The sequence below is a fragment of the Salvelinus fontinalis genome, chromosome 1 (assembly GCF_029448725.1).
Source record: "Salvelinus fontinalis isolate EN_2023a chromosome 1, ASM2944872v1, whole genome shotgun sequence".
In the NCBI taxonomy this organism is placed as follows: Eukaryota; Metazoa; Chordata; class Actinopteri; order Salmoniformes; family Salmonidae; genus Salvelinus; species Salvelinus fontinalis.
Window position 1 is genome coordinate 18,381,427 of NC_074665.1, and position 17,552 is coordinate 18,398,978.

Below are 17,552 nucleotides of genomic sequence, written 5' to 3' on the forward strand. Positions count from 1 at the left end.
TCCAATACAACCCAACATTGCAGAGTTATGTGCATCCTTTCAAGCACACCCTTCTCATTAACCTGTGGTGAGTTATTCAGTTTCTGATGAACAAATAAGGTTTTATATGTAAGATGGCTAAATAAAGAGCAAAATTATTGATTAATATGTTATTATTTGTGCCCTGTTCCTGTAAGAGCTCTTTGTCACTTTCCACAAGCTGGGTTGTAACAAAAACTCACACTCATTCTTATGTAATAAATGTATTGTGTAGTGTGTGTGTGTGGTAGGCTTACAATGATGGCAAAAACATATTTGAGAGTGCGCTGACCGTGGTGCTAGAGGGGGTACAGCTGGAGGTTGAATGTTTGAAGGGGTACGGGACGATAAAAAGTTTGGGAACCACTGCTCTAGACCCATCCCTCAGCTATTTACCAAATTAGTGGCAGGGTGGCAATTTTGTTATTGTTTTAATCTGCAGATAGTCTCTATCTGCAGATTAAATCTGCAGAGGGATAAAAGATGATTTCTTAAAAAAGAAAACTGTTCTTGGAGCAGCTGCTGAATCGAGAGAGTTTTCAGTTTAAAAAAAATAATATACAAAGATTTACATATTGAATTGTTTACAGGGGTTGCTGATATCCTTGATGATTCATGTAATAAATATGTATTATGCTGAGTCATGTTTCTCCTTTCATAATTGCATGCCTTACTATTATTCTGACTTCGATTTGACCATCCACCAACCCTATAAAGTCTGTCCTCTATTATGTACTGTGTAAGACGTCACTGTTGAGTTATTAATGGGAAGACATGCAACACAGAAAAGAAGCAATATGTGCATTGTGCACGTAAGTGCATTGTTACCTACAAATGTATCTTGTCCATCAGTGTGTGCTAAAGAAAGCTGTGACATCACAGTGGTCAGTCAGTCAGAGCTCAGTAATAGAGCCTCTTCTCTGTCTCTCCTTCCAGCCGGGTCTCATAGACTAGACGTAACATAGTACATGTAAATCCGGGACCCCCAAATTAGGAAAGGAAAGGGGGATACCTAGTCAGTTGTCCAACTGAATGTATTCAGCTGAAATGTGTCTTCCGCATTTAACCCAACCCCTCTGAATCAGAGAGGTGCGGCGGGCTGCCTTAGTATGATATGTTGGTATGGTTGCATAAGACAGATGGTTACTTGAGGAAAAAAATAACGTAGGATGGGTGGCCGAAAAACGTGAATGTCTAGCAACTCAAATGTTGCAAGTTTGAATCTCATCATGGACAATATTAGCTAATTAGCAACCCTCCCCTAACCCTAACCTTAACCCTTTCCCCAACCTTAACCTTAAGCATTTCAGCTAACCATTCTCCTAACCCCAACCCTAACCTTAACCCTTTAACCTAACTCCTCAACTTAACCCTAACCGTAACCCCCTAGCCTAGCTAACATTAGCCAGCTAGCTAATGTTAGCCACCTAGCTAGAATTTGTAACATAAGTTTTGCAAAATAATAACATGTAGTTCGTTTGCAAATTCGTAACATATCGTATGTTTAGCAAATTCTTTACATATAATACGAATTGGAATTCATAACATATCATTCAAAAAGTAACCTATCATTCTTAGTGGAGTGTTTTGGCTTTATGTACAGAATAATATGAAATGCTCTGAGATCAGGTTGCTCCTTTCTATAATGTACTCTACTCTACACAGGCTTCATTGATATGAAGGGCTGGGCGGCCTGCCATGTGATCTATTCCACTACTCCCCATTCGACAGTGTTGCGGCTACTCTGAAGCCATTAGGAACAGAAAGATGAATGAATTATTATCTACTCAGGCTACAATTGACATTTGTCTGAGAAGTGCATCAAGAAAGAACACGCTTATAGTTTGTAGTGCACTTAGGAAGGCTTTTTTGAAGAGAGATACTCAACAGTTTTCTCAGACTACTTTGCTTTGTATATGTTGAACGTGCTGCTTTTTTTCAATCTGTTTTTGGTTATCGGAGTTTTTAACTGCATTGATAGGTTATCAGTACAAAATATTCCAGTGTTTGTAGATAATACCTGATGATTAGATCATTAGATCCAACAACCATGGTAAGGATAAGTAGCAGCCAGCCATTATGTCATGTATAATTGATTTACTTAAATAACAGCCCTTCTGGTGTGCAATGTACTGACACGCTATCATCTATGACCCATTAATTCCCATGTCGTTTTACTGCAGTAAACGAGGTGGAATTACTTGCTCAAGGGTTCGGAGTCCTATCCGCTATTGGAGCCAACAGACCTGAGAACCAGATTTGTAGTGCAATTAACAACCATCCTCTCTTTTGCTACTGCTTTGACTTCTCAGCAGTGAGCTACTGCCTGAAGAATCAAAATAATTTCATCATACCCCTATTTCAACGACTCACTCGGAGAGGCAGGCATATGATATTCAGTCTCCTTTGGCCGATTCATCCCAATAAATCCCAAAAGTGGTTTTGTATTGAATCTTACAGTATGATTGTCTCCTCATTCTCAGAAGCTGGAGAAGAGAGAGAGAGAGGGAGAGAGAGAGGGAACAGTTTCCTTTCACTTCAGAGGCCTCCTCCAGTCGATAAACATCACATAAAAAAAACAATGCCTGTTTAGGAGAGCACATTAATATTCAGAGACGCCTCAAGGAGCAGAAATAGAAAGATGTGGAGGAAGATCAACCAGGAAGCTACCTCACTGTCCCTATATTGCTCAGCAAAGTGGGTTACCAATGGGTTGCTGACACTTTTAAACAAGCTGTTGCAACGATGCCTTGAACCTAAGCTTGAAGCACTGTACCTAGCATTACACGCAGAGTAATTTTGAATACAATTATAATTGCTTTGTAGAAGTAATGTAACTCAAGTAGGTAGCAAGATTATAATGCGGGCCCATGAGGTTGAAACTGTATGAAAAACTGATTGTAAGCCTTGATTATATCTGCTCTACCTTTTGGTTGAAACTACTGTCACTGCCTGAAATGAACTTCATTATTCTACCAAATTACAATAAAGATGCTCCAAACATATCATAGCAATTGTCGTTCATCCTATATTGTTATCTAACCCGAAGTCCTCAGTTTGTTCCACACAGCATGACCTTGTTTAATTAAAATTTTAAAAAACGAAAACAAGCCGCCTTGACCAAAGAGGATAGCTTGAGCTGACTGAGAGAATGTGGCAAATTGCCCCACTCAGCCACAGTGGATTCCTCCATGTTAGTGTTTTAGTGCCACGTTGTCATTCCTGCTGTCACCCAGAGCAGCTGAGATCAGCCAGGGGGACGCCCTCCAACATCCCCATCAGACGGGACAAACACATTGACACATTTTGCGTTTATTAGCAAAATGTCCAAATGCATTTAACTGTCGCACAAAGTGTGGTGTTTTTAATGCTAATATGTTAAGACTTCTGTAATGTTTTGTAACAACGCAGCAGTGCTTTATGTTGCGAGGTAAGTGATGTGCCTTCAGCCTCCAGTACTAATGCTGCAGTAGTTTGTGTCGGGGGGCTAGGGTCAGTCTGTTATATCTGCAGTACTTCTCTTGTCTTATCCGGTGTCCTGTATGAATTTAAGCATGCGTTCCCTAATTCTATCTTTCTTTCTCTCTCTCGGAGGATCTGAGCCCTAGGACCATGCCTTAGGACTACCTGGCATGATGACTCCTTGCTGTCCCCAGTCCACCTGGCCGTGCTGCTGCTCCATTTTCAACTGTTCTGCCTGCGGCTATGGAATCCTGACCTGTTCCAGACCTGCTGTTTTCAACTCTGTAGAGACAGCAGGAGCGGTAGAGATACTCTTAATGATCGGCTATGAAAAGCCAACTGACATTTACTCCTGAGGTGCTGACTTGTTGCACCCTCGACAACTACTGTGATTATTATTATTTGACCATGCTGGTCATTTATGAACATTTGAACATCTTGGCCATGTTCTGTTATAATCTCCACCCGGCACAGCCAGAAGAGGACTGGCCACCCCTCATAGCCTGGTTCCTCTCTAGGTTTCTTCCTAGGTTCTGGCCTTTCTAGGGAGTTTTTCCTAGCCACCGTGCTTCTACACCTGCATTGCTTGCTGTTTGGGGTTTTAGGCTGGGATTCTGTACAGCACTTTGAGATATCTGCTGATGTAAGAAGGGCTATATAAATACATTTTATTTGATGAATGGTTGTGAAAACGCTATGGGGTGATCACATGCTGGACACTCCTTATTAAATGCACCACACCTTTGTTTGTCCCAGTGTGACTTGTGTACCTCACACCCTAAATCAGATAACAGTAGAGATTAGGTGTTCATCAGATAAGTGATTGGCTATCATCGTCAGAGTCACACTGCAAGCCACCCCTGTTTTGTATCTATTTTTGTTCATATGCAGGAAAACATTTTCCAAAGTAGGGACATTTCGGAATGATGGATTGGCTTCTTTTTCATTTCCTGTGTGTGTCAGAGACGATTTGCCCAGTAGATTTTCTTGACTGGGACATGCAGTGTTCTGTACTGTGACATGCTAGGAGAGAACCAACCATCTGTCACACAGTACCTTAATAAACAGAAAGGTGCCATCTAACATCCTGTTGACTTCATCCAATGCCACTTTCTTTGATATCAGCTCTCTGTTCTGTGATGGATGGCTACATGTCATTATATCCGACACATCAAACAGAAGATGATTGAAACACACAAGGCAGAAATGGAATACAAGGCCTTGTCTTTTAATCCATTCACAATTACTGTATAGGGAATTCGTAGTATCTCACAATGTTGATGTTTTCCTGAGTGTATGATATGCTACACAGCCTTCATGGATGTCAGATGTCTAACTACACAAAGTGAATTAACAATGCCAGGTCAGGGATGCCCTTGTGGTGTTTTTTTGTTTGAATGAGCATGGCACCAGGGGAGGTAACTGAGAATAATAATGGCAGTGGAAAACCTCAGACACACAAAAGGACAGATGGGATCTGGGATGTACAGAAGGAGCAGAATTTCTCGCAAGGCTGCCTCATTATTACGTGATACAGATGTTATTAATTATGTGATGCTAAGGAAACGTTCAGGCCAGCTTTCTCACTTTTTGGTTTAAGTGAGCTACCGGTAAAGGTACCACCACTCACCACTCACTACTGATTATCTGTTCAACCACATAGGGGCGCTAGAGAGTCAATAAGACTTGTCAGACATGCTGCTGGATGTCTGGACAAACAATGTGACACCCAGTGTTTTCCTCGTGGACAGGATAACACTGCCATTAACAATGTCTTTTTCCCGCATCAGTAATGGCATGAGCCACAGCCTTGTGAAACACAAAACAATTACTTGTGTGGAAATTAAACATCTGCCAATGGAAAGAAATTGGCAAAACTTAGATTAAAGGCAATGCCAATGTTTCATAAAATGTTATTTTGTTTAAGCCAAATATGGTTTCTCACTAATGATATGTCTCTTATAATGACATATTGTTTACCAAAACCAGGTTTACGTGACATGACACCTCTTATTGGGGCAGCAGTCTATGGCACTGCACCTCAGCGTAAGAGGCGTCATTGCAGTTCCTGGTTCAAATCCAGGCTGCATCACATCCAGCTGTGATTGGGAGTCCCACAGGGTGGTGCACAATTGGCCCAGTTGTCTGGGTTTGACTGAGGTAGGTAGGCCATCATTGTAAATAAGAATTTGTTCTTAACTGACTTGCCATGTTAAGTAAAACAATGTAAAAAAGATTCACCCCAGCTAGGAGGTTAGCTCTGATTGGTGGTGTTGATGTGAACAGCTGGTGAAAACCCTGAGAGGGTGAAAGTGTACCAAGCAGGGAGACTGTGGCTGCCTGTGTATTCTAAGTGTATAAAAGGGTGGCAGGTAGCCGAGTGGTTAGCACGCTAGGCCAATAACCGAAAGGTTGCTGGTTAGAATACCTGAACCAACAACGTAACAAATCTGTCAATGTGCCCTTGAGCTCATTTTCTCCAGGGGAACTGTACTACTGTAAAAACAGCACATTTCACTGCATCTATCCCATGTATGTGACAATAAATCATATTTTTTTAATCTATCCTGCTCAAACAAAACAGCAAAGACTTTGGCTTGTTGACCTTCAGGTATATCACTGAGAAATGGAGGATACTGGGTCACTATGCCTTTGGTCTTATTATTTTGGATGACACAAGCAATAAAACCCGAGGGGTTGTGGTGTATGGCCAATATACCACAGCTGTCAGCCAATCAGCATTCAGGGCTCAAACCACCCAGTTTATAATAACTGAATAAATAGCTCGTCACCAGAGTACTACACGGTCATTTCATTTACTGTACACCCATGTTATTGTGGCCCTATTTCTTACATCGAAAAACACATATTCTTAAGTAAAAAGTTTAAGGTTAAGACGGTGATGTACTATTGTTCAAAAGTGGAAGTCTTGAGAGTGTACAGTAAATTGCTTTGTTTAGTTAACAGAGCAGTGTGTCTGTGTCTGGCTGAGAGCACCATGATCTTGTTATCCCTGGTCAAAAGGTTCCTCTCTCTGCAGGCAGGGAGGCAGAGAGAGATAGGGCTGGTTAAAGTTTAACCCTGCAGGCTCATAAAGCAGCTCCAGGACAGTGAACCTTTGGAGTTTGATATGATGTAATTACCGAATCACCCCAGTGACACGTTTCAAAATCACTAGAATGAAGGACTGAGTCTTCCGGGTGGTGATCTCTGAAATTGCTCAGGTAAGCTTAGCTCACTAACTCTTCCTTGTTATTTCTCTGCTGCTTTGGAGTCTTGTAAGAAATCACCCCTTTGGAGATCTGCTCTCTTCCAGCATGCTGAGTCTCATTGAACTCACTGGGGATGTTTTTCGTGTGACTGACCTAACTGATCAACTGTGGTCAAGTGTTGTGTTAGGTGACTTGTATGGTACTGAGGACACAGTCAAGGTAAGAACCTAGAGGGAGGGGGACATGATTCGATGGTTTCATATAGATGGTTGGTTGTCATTTTCTGTTAATTGTGTTGATGTTGTAGGTGTCACATGTGTGACATGTCTGACGGGGAAGAGCCCTGTTTAACATAGTCATATTGTTCACTAGTTTATAATTTTGTAGCATTTGTATGTGGCAATTGTTGATTCTATTAAAGTCAGCATGTAGTATTCACAGTCGTGTGCTTACAGCACAGGTGTCAAACTCATTCCACGGAGGGCCGAGTGTCTGCGGGTTTTCGCTCCACCCTTGTACTTGATTGATGAATTAACATCACTAATTAGTTAGGAACTCCCCACACCTGGTTGTCTAGGGCTTTATTGAAAGGAAAGACCAAAAACCTGCAGACACAAGGCCCTCCGTGGAATGAGTTTGACACCCCTGGCTTACAGTTTCATATAAGTCAAACTGATTAACAGTAGTTATTTTTTGTATATATGTCAGATGCCAATGAACATATGGAACGAGTTATAGCTCCTTTTGAACTTTGAAGTCCTGTGGGAAAAGTACACTCTTGGGGGGGGGGGGGGGGGGGGTGTATCTAGAACCTAAAAGGGTTCTTTGGCTGTCCCCATAGGATAATCTTTTGAAGAACCCTTTTTCGTTTTAGGTAGAAACCTTTTGGATTCCATGTAGAACCCTTTCCACAGAAGGTTCTACATGGAAACAAAAAGGGTTCTACCTGAAACAAAAAAGGGTTATACCTGGAACCAAATAGGGTTCTCCTATGGGGACAGCCAAAGAACCCTTTCGGAACCCTTTTTCTAAGTGTAGTAATAAAAGCAAGTAAACTTAAGAGACTACTCAAAATATGAAATTAAAGTCCAAACTATTTGATATGATTTCCATTATAAATCTTTTTGGACTTGTTTTTCCAGCAGCAAACACGGCCAACACAGTGGCATTTCAGCCATGTGTGTATTTAGCCTCAGTCAACAAAACTCCAAAAGGCAGCTACTGATCACCGCCAGACAAGGCTCCATCTAGTTATCTTGTTTACGCAAACGGTGACCAGGCTATCGTGAAGAGAGCACCAGACACAGACAGAGAGAGAGAGAGAGGGGGGGGGGAGAAAGAGAGATAGAGAGTTCACATTGCTTTGGCAATGTAAACATGTTTCACATGCCAATAAAGACCTTAAATTGAATTGAGAGAGAGTATTATTTATTTCACTTTTGTATGTTATCTACTTCACTTGCTTGGCAATGTTAACATACGTTTCCCATTCCAATAAAGCCCCTTGGATTGAAATTAATTGAGTGGAATTGAATTGAGTAATGGAGTCCTGTAGTAGTAGTACATCCACTCAAGGCCTAGAGCCTCATAATGACATCTTCTCTCCAAGCCACCCAGAACAGAAATAGAACCTAAAGACCGTTTCCCTCCCCAGGTGTTTGCATAGGCTCAAAGTGGCAATGGAACCCAATACCTCGTCTTTGACTGTAAAGATTCATTCAGTGTTTTCTTTGGTCAGGGAATAGTGGTGTTGCCATGGTTGGCTGCCCACGCCAATGTTCTGCAAGTGAATGATGCCGAAATAACTAATCTCTCTAGACACAGGCCTGGAGAGTATCATAATGGCAGCTAATATTGAATTCACAGATGAAAATATGCAACCTGGGTCCCAGTATTGTTTCTGATGATATTGTGATATCAGTCTGAAATCTTAAATGAGAGTGTGAAACCATGCCCCCTCTGGCTTGACTGTGGTGAATGATGGTCCTCGACCTGAGAGCAGGCCAACTCCAGTATTTTTTTTATATTGCCTGGCATCTTGACATTTTCAACAAAGTCTTCCGGAGAGCCGTCGAGGAGAGTGAACAGTGAAAACAAAGCCATCTTGTGTGTGTTGCGAGAATTCATTGTCTTAAAGGAGAAATTGGTTTGACTATATTTGGGGGAAGAAGGTGTGTGTATGACATAATTTCTGTCATGATTGGCACTTGAGACCGTTTGAAGATGGTTTGTGTGGCCGTCACATACCCTGTGACCCCCTCTCTCTCCCTCTTTCCCCATCCCTCTGATCTGGAGAAGTGGAGCCTTGTCATCACCAGCAGGACCTCTCTCTTTCTCTTTGATCCATATGTGTGGAAAGAAACAAAGAGAGGCCTCTCAATCAGGATGGAAATTCTTGCAACACTCAGAGTGACCTGTTTACTGTATCTTCCTACTGATTTAATCAACCTCTCACCAACTAAAGGGATTATCTTGAAGTGGACTATAGTTCGCTAGCGTTGGGCGTCTTGCTGTGGCTTGTGATTGGCCATTGAGAATCAAAGGATTGATTAAGGGGCCCTTATTCAAAGCTGTTGCCTAAGGACTTCCTGTATGTCAGTATACAGTATGTCACAGTATATGAGTGTGAGAGTGTGGGGAAGATGTGTATGGTGGTGGTGGGTGGAATAGATTGAGACAAAGGGGCCTCAGTGGTTGTCTGCTGTTTAGGCTGAGTTGCGTTAATAATTACAGAGCTGTCCTTGACCTGGAACTAAATGAAATACGCTTCTCTCTACGTCACAGGTGTCAAACTCATTCCACGGGGGGCCGAGTGTCTGCGGGTTTTCGCTCCTCCCTCATACTTGATTGATGAATTAACATCACTAATTAGTTAGGAACTCCCCACACCTGGTTGTCTAGTGCTTTATTGAAAGGAAAAACCAAAAACCTGCAGACACTAGGCCCTCCGTGGAATGAGTTTGACACCCCTGCTCTACGTCATCATAAGATGGTGCATAACAGCTGAGTACCTGCTGGGGGTGCCATTCAGCCAAAATCATACCTGATCATTCTGTAAAGGTAATGGAGTGTTTCTGAGACCAAATCTGTCTCAAAAGGAATTGACAATACATAGCACATTTGATTTACTATATGTGTAATACATTCATGCGTGATAGAGTACTGAAGTTCTGAACCAGTTTAAGAGTTTATGCCTAAAAAGTTCAATTAGTAGCAAAAGAAGGCTACAGTGTGATTTGATGACCCATTGAGCTCCAGTTATGGGTTGTTTAGGATATTCTCTCTGATGTGTTCTGAACTGTGATTTGATTTCAGTGAGCACCCCTAATTTCGCTGATTTACTGCTGACAATCGCTCTCAATGGAATCTAATCAAAAATCTGGGGATGGACTGACGGGCATGCAGAAAGAGGTCTCGCTGCGTGCGCTCATTCAGCGCACAGGATACCAATTACTGCAGGTAGGAACCATATCCAAAGCATGTAGGGCTTTCGCCTAATCTATGACCAAATCTATGAGTGTTATCATAAGGCCTCCACACAAGTCATCCTTCCTTATGGAGTTTATGTGTAATGTGGAGAAGTGGAGCTCTGATAAAATCCGAGGTCTCTCCATCAGTTTCAAAGCTATTCACATGCGAGTGAGCTCTTTCCCTTGGACTTCGTTACAATTATTGATAATGGGGCGCCACCCTCTGGTGAAAGACACAAATGACTGGATCGCTCTGTCTTACTGCTGAAGTCTGGTCCATGTCAAATTCATTTGGTTGGGGATTCTACAGCTCATATTGCATTGTTATGGGGATTGTCTGGGCCATTTGTGCACAACTACAAAGTCATACCAAACAAAGATATCCGGAAGATTTCTATATGAATCTCTCATTCGGAATGAAACCTGCATTACAAAGGACATCTGTACGCCTTACAAACCCCTGGTTACTCACCATCAGTCCATTGTGTCTACAGGAGAATGGTCAGAGGAGGTACGGCGGACCCCCTCCAGGCTGGGAAGGCCCTCCCCCAGAGAGGGGCAGTGAGATCTTTGTGGGGAAGCTGCCAAGAGACCTCTTTGAGGATGAGCTGGTCCCCCACTGTGAGAAAGTAAGATAGGTTTGCCAATTAAATCAGTTCCCAAAGTGTAACCTATTGTGTGTCCTTGGTTTTCAAATGTATCCCCTTTCTATTCACAGTTCGGGAAAATCTTTGAGGTTCGGATGATGATGGACTTCAACGGCAATAATAGAGGATATGCCTTTGTTACCTTTTACAACAAAAATGAAGCCAAGACCGCCATGAAACAGCTCAATAACTATGAAATCAGGTAAGCAATCACATGACACAATGGAATGAAATGGGGGAAAAGCCCTGTGTAGCCTAATGGTTAGCTGGCACAAACATACGCATGAGTCATACAAAACTGAAAGCAGGACGACCAACACTCTCTTCATCACCCGACAGTAACAATATTGGATTTCATTGTGTGCATTGTTGACAAAAAATAAATAAATCTTTCCATTCAATCCAATCTGTTTCCTCTCCAGGAACGGAAGGCTCCTGGGAGTGTGTGCCAGTGTGGACAACTGTCGTCTGTTTGTGGGGGGCATCCCCAAATCCAAGAAGAGAGAGGAGATCCTGATGGAAATGAAGAAAGTAACAGATGGGGTGTTGGAGGTGATTGTTTACCCCAGTGCTGCGGACAAGACCAAGAACAGGGGCTTTGCCTTTGTGGAGTACAACAGTCACCGCGCTGCAGCCATGGCCAGGAGGAAACTACTGCCAGGTACTAAACCCGTATTATATACTATTAACAGTCTTAGTACTGAGAATCCCAGTCAGTCAAGAAACAACACCGTTGTAACATACCCCTATGGAAGGACACAGTAAATCATACTGGACCATGATGACTTTGAGGCTTTGAAAAGAAACGTGTACCTTCTTAGTTTGGGTGGGCAAATTGGCTGAAGTGTCGAACTTCCTGATCTCCTTCCCCAGGGAGGATCCTGCTGTGGGGGCACGCCATCGCCGTGGACTGGGCGGAGCCTGAAGTGGAAGTGGACGAGGACACCATGGCAACGGTGAAGATTCTCTACGTGAGGAACTTAATGCTGGCCACTACAGAAGAGACCATCGAGAAGGAGTTCAACAGTATCAAACCAGGCAGGTTCAATTACAGCTCAGTCGGATAGTGGGTCACGTTTGGGTTCAACAACGAGTTTCCGTATGTGACTGTGTTATAATGGGGTTAGTAAGCAGATGTATGCTGATGATCTACAGGTGCTGTAGAGAGAGTGAAGAAGATCAGAGACTATGCCTTTGTCCATTTCACCCAGAGAGAGGACGCGATAAGCACCATGGACGCACTGAATGGAAAGGTATAATCTCTCTCACCGGCCTCTCTCTCTCTCCCCGGCCTCTCTCCCTCACTGGTCACTCTCTCTCTCACCGGCCTCTCTCTCTCTCTCTCTCTCTCTCTCTCTCTCACCGGCCTCTCTCTCTCACCGGCCTATCCCAGGACATGTAATGTCATGGTGACACATGCTTTTATTTAAGTGACTCACAGTTAGCACATATTGAGCACATTCAGTTCATGTGGGAATCAAAGTCTCATCCCTACCAGGCTCCAGCCGAACGATAAACCATCAGAACCAAGCAATGTCATACAACAATGCATTATCCAGCCACAACCTGCCTCTACACGGAATAGATCCAAATGTCAACTTCTCCCCTAGCTGGTGGATGGCTCTCCCGTGGAGGTGACCCTGGCTAAGCCGGTGGATAAGGACAACTACGTGCGCTACACCCGGGGTACAGGTGGCCGCGGTGGGGCCCTGCCCCAGGGGGAGTACGCCTACACACTAGGCCAGGTGTATGACCCCTCAGCAGCATACCTGGGTGCCCCCGTGTTCTACGCTCCCCAGATATATGCTGCTATTCCTAATCAGTTCCGCTTCCCCATTGCCAAGGGGCTTGTGGGGGGCCGTGGCCTGGTGCGCACGCCCTCGGTCAGAGGTGGGTACCCTCTCTCTGATTCCTCTCCACAGCTAATCAGTGAGACAGACACATATATATATATATGGCATTTATCTACCAATCTGTGTCTTTGAGTAGCTGATAAGGTCTATGGTATCTGCTATAATCACTTGATATATTCAAATCCAAATGCAAACCAGCCTCAATGAGTAGTTTCAGGATTCAACTGAAATTGTTTTGTTTGTTTGAATCAGAGAAAGCTATAAAGTACTTAATTCAGTCTGGAGCCAAATCCACATTTTGCAATGATATACTCTGTATGTTCTTTCATTAATAGTTGATCTCCTAATAGAGATAGCGTACCTATGTTCATGCATTGAGCGCTATGTATAATGCTGTACTGCTTTATTTACAGCAGTAAGAGATTTAGGATACCTGACTGTCATTCAAAATTTGCTCTCCATGGCTGCATATTACAATCTAGTAGGAAAGTACAATCATTCAATCAAGTTAGATATGGGGGGAAATTTAACATGTCAAAAAATGGAATCGCTGTACTGTGCTTGCCTGGATGACCTACGATCAGTCTTTACAAGGTATTGATTGCCTCCCAGGTGATTTCTGGTGATTTGATTCGATATAATGCCTTCTTGCATTCCTAGAAATTTACATGAATGTACCTGTAGGGGCAGCGGGCATACGCGGGATGGGTGGTCGCGGATATCTCGCCTACGCAGGTTTAGGCCGAGGCTGTGCCACCTACCAGCTAAAGACAGACAAGCACCCCGAGGACAAGCTCTTTGACCTGCTGCCAGGCATGGAGCTCACGCCCATGAACCCCGTGAAGCCTCCCGGTATCAAACACACACCACAGGTACACACACACAGACACACACACACAGACACACACACACACACACACACACACACACACACACACACACACACACACACACACACACACACACACACACACACACACACACACACACACACACACACACACACACACACACACATCCAGACCTAATGAGAACTGACGGGACAACAAACACATACTCACTTAATTACTTATTAGCCGTAAATAAGGTATTCAGCATTCTGCTCACACACACTTAATTACTTATTAGCCGTAAATAAGGTATTCAGCATTCTGCTGACACAATAATTGAAATGTTTCAGAAAAACACATCTATTGATGTTTCATGTCTTCTTCCAGATCTTGGAGGATGTGTGTCAGAAGAACAACTGGGGGCAGCCAGTTTATCAGCTTCACTCTGCCATCGGACCTGACCAAAGCCAACTGTTCCTCTACAAAGTCACCATTCCGGCTCTGTCCACCCAATATCCAAATGTGTAAGAAACACAGCCACCTAATAGCCACATCTAATATGTTTCAGTAGTGGCTTCCTATATCAAAGGATAATATAACCCTGTAACCTTCTCCTCTAGCATTGCAATCATTTAGCAGACACTTTAATCCACAGTGACTTACAGAAGCAATTAGGTTGAAGTGCCTTGCTCAAGGGCACCCCGGCAGATTTTCACCTACTTGGCTTGGGGATTCAAACCAGCAACTTTCGGTTACTGGCCCAACGCTCTTAACCGCTAGTCAACCTGCCGGCTTCCTCTATCCAAGGATCCCTTGGATAATATAACCCTCTAACCTTCTCTCTCTCTCCCTTCCTTCCTTCCTCCCTCCCTCCCTCCAGGCATCCGTTCACCCCAGCCAAGCTGTGTACATCTGTGGATGAAGCCAAGGTTCATGCTGCGGAGCACGCCCTGAATATCCTGGGTCTGCAGACAGAGGGCGCTGAGGCCTCCGCTGCAGCCGTTGCCGCATTCCCAGGTATGTTGTGAATGTCCGTAAGACTAACCATCATACCACCCTCTCTCTAGAGTAGGTTGCTTAGAACCACATGACGGTATACACTACAAATACAAACCAAAGGCTGTTCATGAATTACATATGCTGGCAAGTGAAAGTTTGTGATAAAAAAAAACGTGTTCAAACTGAACATCATACAGACTCCACAATAACGACAAGATATGAGCTTGAACAATTGAAATGCAATTTGAATAGCTATCTAACCCATGTCCTGTCTCCTGATCTGCAGCTTACACAATAGCGAACACCTCAGCCTCAGTAGCTGCCTCCCAGCTCAAACAGGCCGTCTCCCTGCACCAGGACATGGCAGCATACACTACCTACGAAGGCTATCCCGCCTTCACCGTGGCAACCCGTGGAGACGGTTATGGAGTGTTCTAGGGCCATCCTGGAACGTCATCTCATTCACCAGCATTCATTCGTAGTTCAGACTATGTAAAACTACACTGAACAAAAATATTAACGCAACATGCAAAAGATCCCAGAAATGTTTCATACGCACAACAAACATATATTTCAAAAACAAATTGTTCACATCCCTGTTAGTGAGCATTTCTCCTTTGCCAAAATAATCCATCCACGTGACAGGTGTGGCATATCAAGAAGCTTATTAAACAAATGATCATTACACAGATGCATCTTGTGCTGGGGACAATAAAAGGTCACTTTAAAATGTGCAGTTTTGTCATGCGAAACAGATGTCTCAAGTTTTGAGGGAGCGTGCAATTGGCATGCTGACTGCAGGAATGTCCACCAAAGCTGTTGCCAGAGAACTGAATGTTCACTTCTCTAAGCCACCTCCAACGTCATTTTAGAGTATGACTGGCCTCGCAACCGAAGACCACGTGTAACCACACCAGCCCAGGACCTCCACATCTGGCTTCTTAACCTACGGGATCTTCTGAGACCAGCCAACCGGACAGCTAATGAAACTGTGGGTTTGCACAACCAAAGAATTTTTGCACAAATTCTCAGAAACCGTCTCAGGGATGCTCATCTGGGTGCTCGTCGTCCTCACCAGGGTCTTGACCTGACTGCAGTTTGGCATTGTAACCAACTTCAGTGGGCAAATGCTCACCTTCGATGGCCACTGGCACACTGTGTGCTCTTCAGGGATGAATCCCAATTTCATCTGTACCGGGCAGATGGCAGACAGCGTGTATGGAGTGGTGTGGGCGAGCGGTTTGCTGATGTCAATGTTGTGAACAGAGTGCTCCATGGTGGTGGGGTTATAGTATGGGCAGGGATAAGCTACAGACAAGGAACATAATTGCCTTTTATCGATACCGATTTGAATGCACAGAGATACCGTGACGAGATCCTGAGACCCATTGACGTGCCATTCATCCACCGCCATCGCCTCATGTTTCAGCATGATAATGCACAGCCCCATGTCACAAGGATCTGTACACAAATCCCACGGCTGAAAATGTCCCAGTTCTTCCATAGCCTGCATACTCACCTGACATGTCACCCAATGAGCATGTTTGGGATGCTCTGGATCGACATGTACGACAGCGTGTTCGAGTTCCCGCCAATATCCAGCAACTTCGCACAGGCATTGAAGAGGAGTGGGACAACATTCCACAGGCCACAATCAACAGCCTGATCAACTCTATGTGAAGGAGATGAGTCGTGCTGCATGAGGCTAATGGTGGTCACACAAGATACTGACTGGTTTTCTGATCCACCTCCCTACTTTTTTAAAAGGTATCTGTGACAAACCGATGCATATCTGTATTCCCAGTCATGTGAAATCCATAGATTAGGGCATAATTAACCGACTGATTTCCTTATATGAACTGTAACTTAGTAAAATCTTTGAAATTATTGCATGTTGCGTTTATATTTTTGTTCAGTGTACGTAGTATCCATTATGTGTTTTCATTTGATTGTGTGGATCTATTTAGTTGTAGAGGAGGGCCCTAATTGGATGTTGTAGAGTCAGCAAATTGTCAGAGATAGTTTTGATTGGTTCTTATGTATTTTATCATTATTTTGACAGCCAATACTTTTTTTTATACTCATTGTCTATTTTATGACACAGCTGCTGGTTCATAGTGACGGACTAGTGGTCTCCTTTGACCCAATAGTGTAGAAGTTGAAGTTTCCCCATTTAAGTTGATTAAATTAGCCCTAAAAGTCTTATTTAGATTTCCTCATAAATCATCTATAGAAATATAGTTTTTAAATGTCAGGGATTTCTAGTTTCAAGGATGACTTTTACTTTCTACCTAAATGTGCTGCAAGTACCTTTTGATGCTGTTGCACGGTTGTACATTGTTAGACTAAAAACACTGGCGTGGTTCAGTCACTTTTGATAGTGAGGGGTTTCTTTTGTGCTATTTGTGTCTCAGTATTTACAAATGCAAACACAGAATTTGTTTCCCTCTCTTTTCTGATGTTATAGTGTGCGGAAAATGAAATCCATCCACAAGCTGCTGTGAAACTGAACTGCCGTCTATGGAAAAGTGTTTGAGTCATGGTATATTTATTGTCAAAATGTATTGTTTTACATTGGAGTAATATGTCTGGAGTGTTAGCTATGGACAATCATCTTGACAAAGATCAGTGTCATTCTATTTAGCTTATTTCTCTTATTGCCTTACACCAAACCTAGGCCTGCGAACATGGACATAGGAAGTGTTAACACACTTCTCAGCGTACAAAACAACACTCTGATAAACATAAATGCCTAAGAAGTGACAGTATTAAAGTGTGTATAGCACTTCGAACTTATTTTTTATACCAGAAATCCGACAATATTTGTATAGTTATATTGTTTTTGGTTATTTCAAATTCTTTGTGCCTCAATAATTGATCTAAAAAAATCAAAAAGGAGAGAAATAAATACCAATCTGAAATGTAAGGAGAAATGGGAACCCTTTTGTGAAACAACGTGTAGTACAGCTTGGTAATTCTAACGTTTCATGATCTGTAATTGCCTGTGATAAATGAACCAATTGCATTTTGAGACTAGCTTTCTTCCCTTTATTCCTTCTAC

The 17,552-nt window shown here is 43.1% G+C and overlaps 1 protein-coding gene across 3 annotated transcripts; it reads left to right on the forward strand.

Annotated features, from left to right (window-relative positions):
* The first annotated feature begins 6,594 nt into the window (after positions 1–6,594).
* On the forward strand, positions 6,595–17,522 carry LOC129827895 (APOBEC1 complementation factor-like). 3 transcript variants are annotated; one of them, XM_055889209.1, is made up of 12 exons: positions 6,595–6,704; positions 10,008–10,151; positions 10,657–10,791; positions 10,881–11,011; positions 11,232–11,470; positions 11,683–11,847; positions 11,965–12,062; positions 12,420–12,699; positions 13,323–13,534; positions 13,880–14,016; positions 14,373–14,509; positions 14,778–17,522. In XM_055889209.1, the coding sequence occupies exons 2-12, from the start codon at positions 10,053–10,055 to the stop codon at positions 14,927–14,929; spliced, it is 1,785 nt and encodes a 594-aa protein (XP_055745184.1). In that variant the 5' UTR covers positions 6,595–6,704; positions 10,008–10,052; the 3' UTR covers positions 14,930–17,522. The 3 variants fall into 3 exon arrangements, with proteins under 3 accessions (XP_055745184.1, XP_055745359.1, XP_055745266.1); XM_055889384.1 differs by having other exon boundaries at positions 13,347–13,534; XM_055889291.1 differs by lacking the exon at positions 6,595–6,704 and adding an exon at positions 6,724–6,911.
* Positions 17,523–17,552: the final 30 nt, after the last annotated feature.

Excerpts from the sequence above, each read along its gene's own strand:
- LOC129827895 (XM_055889209.1), top strand. The coding sequence starts at position 10,053 with ATGGAATCTAATCAAAAATCTGGGGATGGACTGACGGGCATGCAGAAA. Across the intron at positions 13,535-13,879 it reads GTATCAAACACACACCACAG|ATCTTGGAGGATGTGTGTCA; the intron begins GTACACACACAC and ends GTCTTCTTCCAG. Across the intron at positions 14,510-14,777 it reads AGCCGTTGCCGCATTCCCAG|CTTACACAATAGCGAACACC; the intron begins GTATGTTGTGAA and ends CCTGATCTGCAG.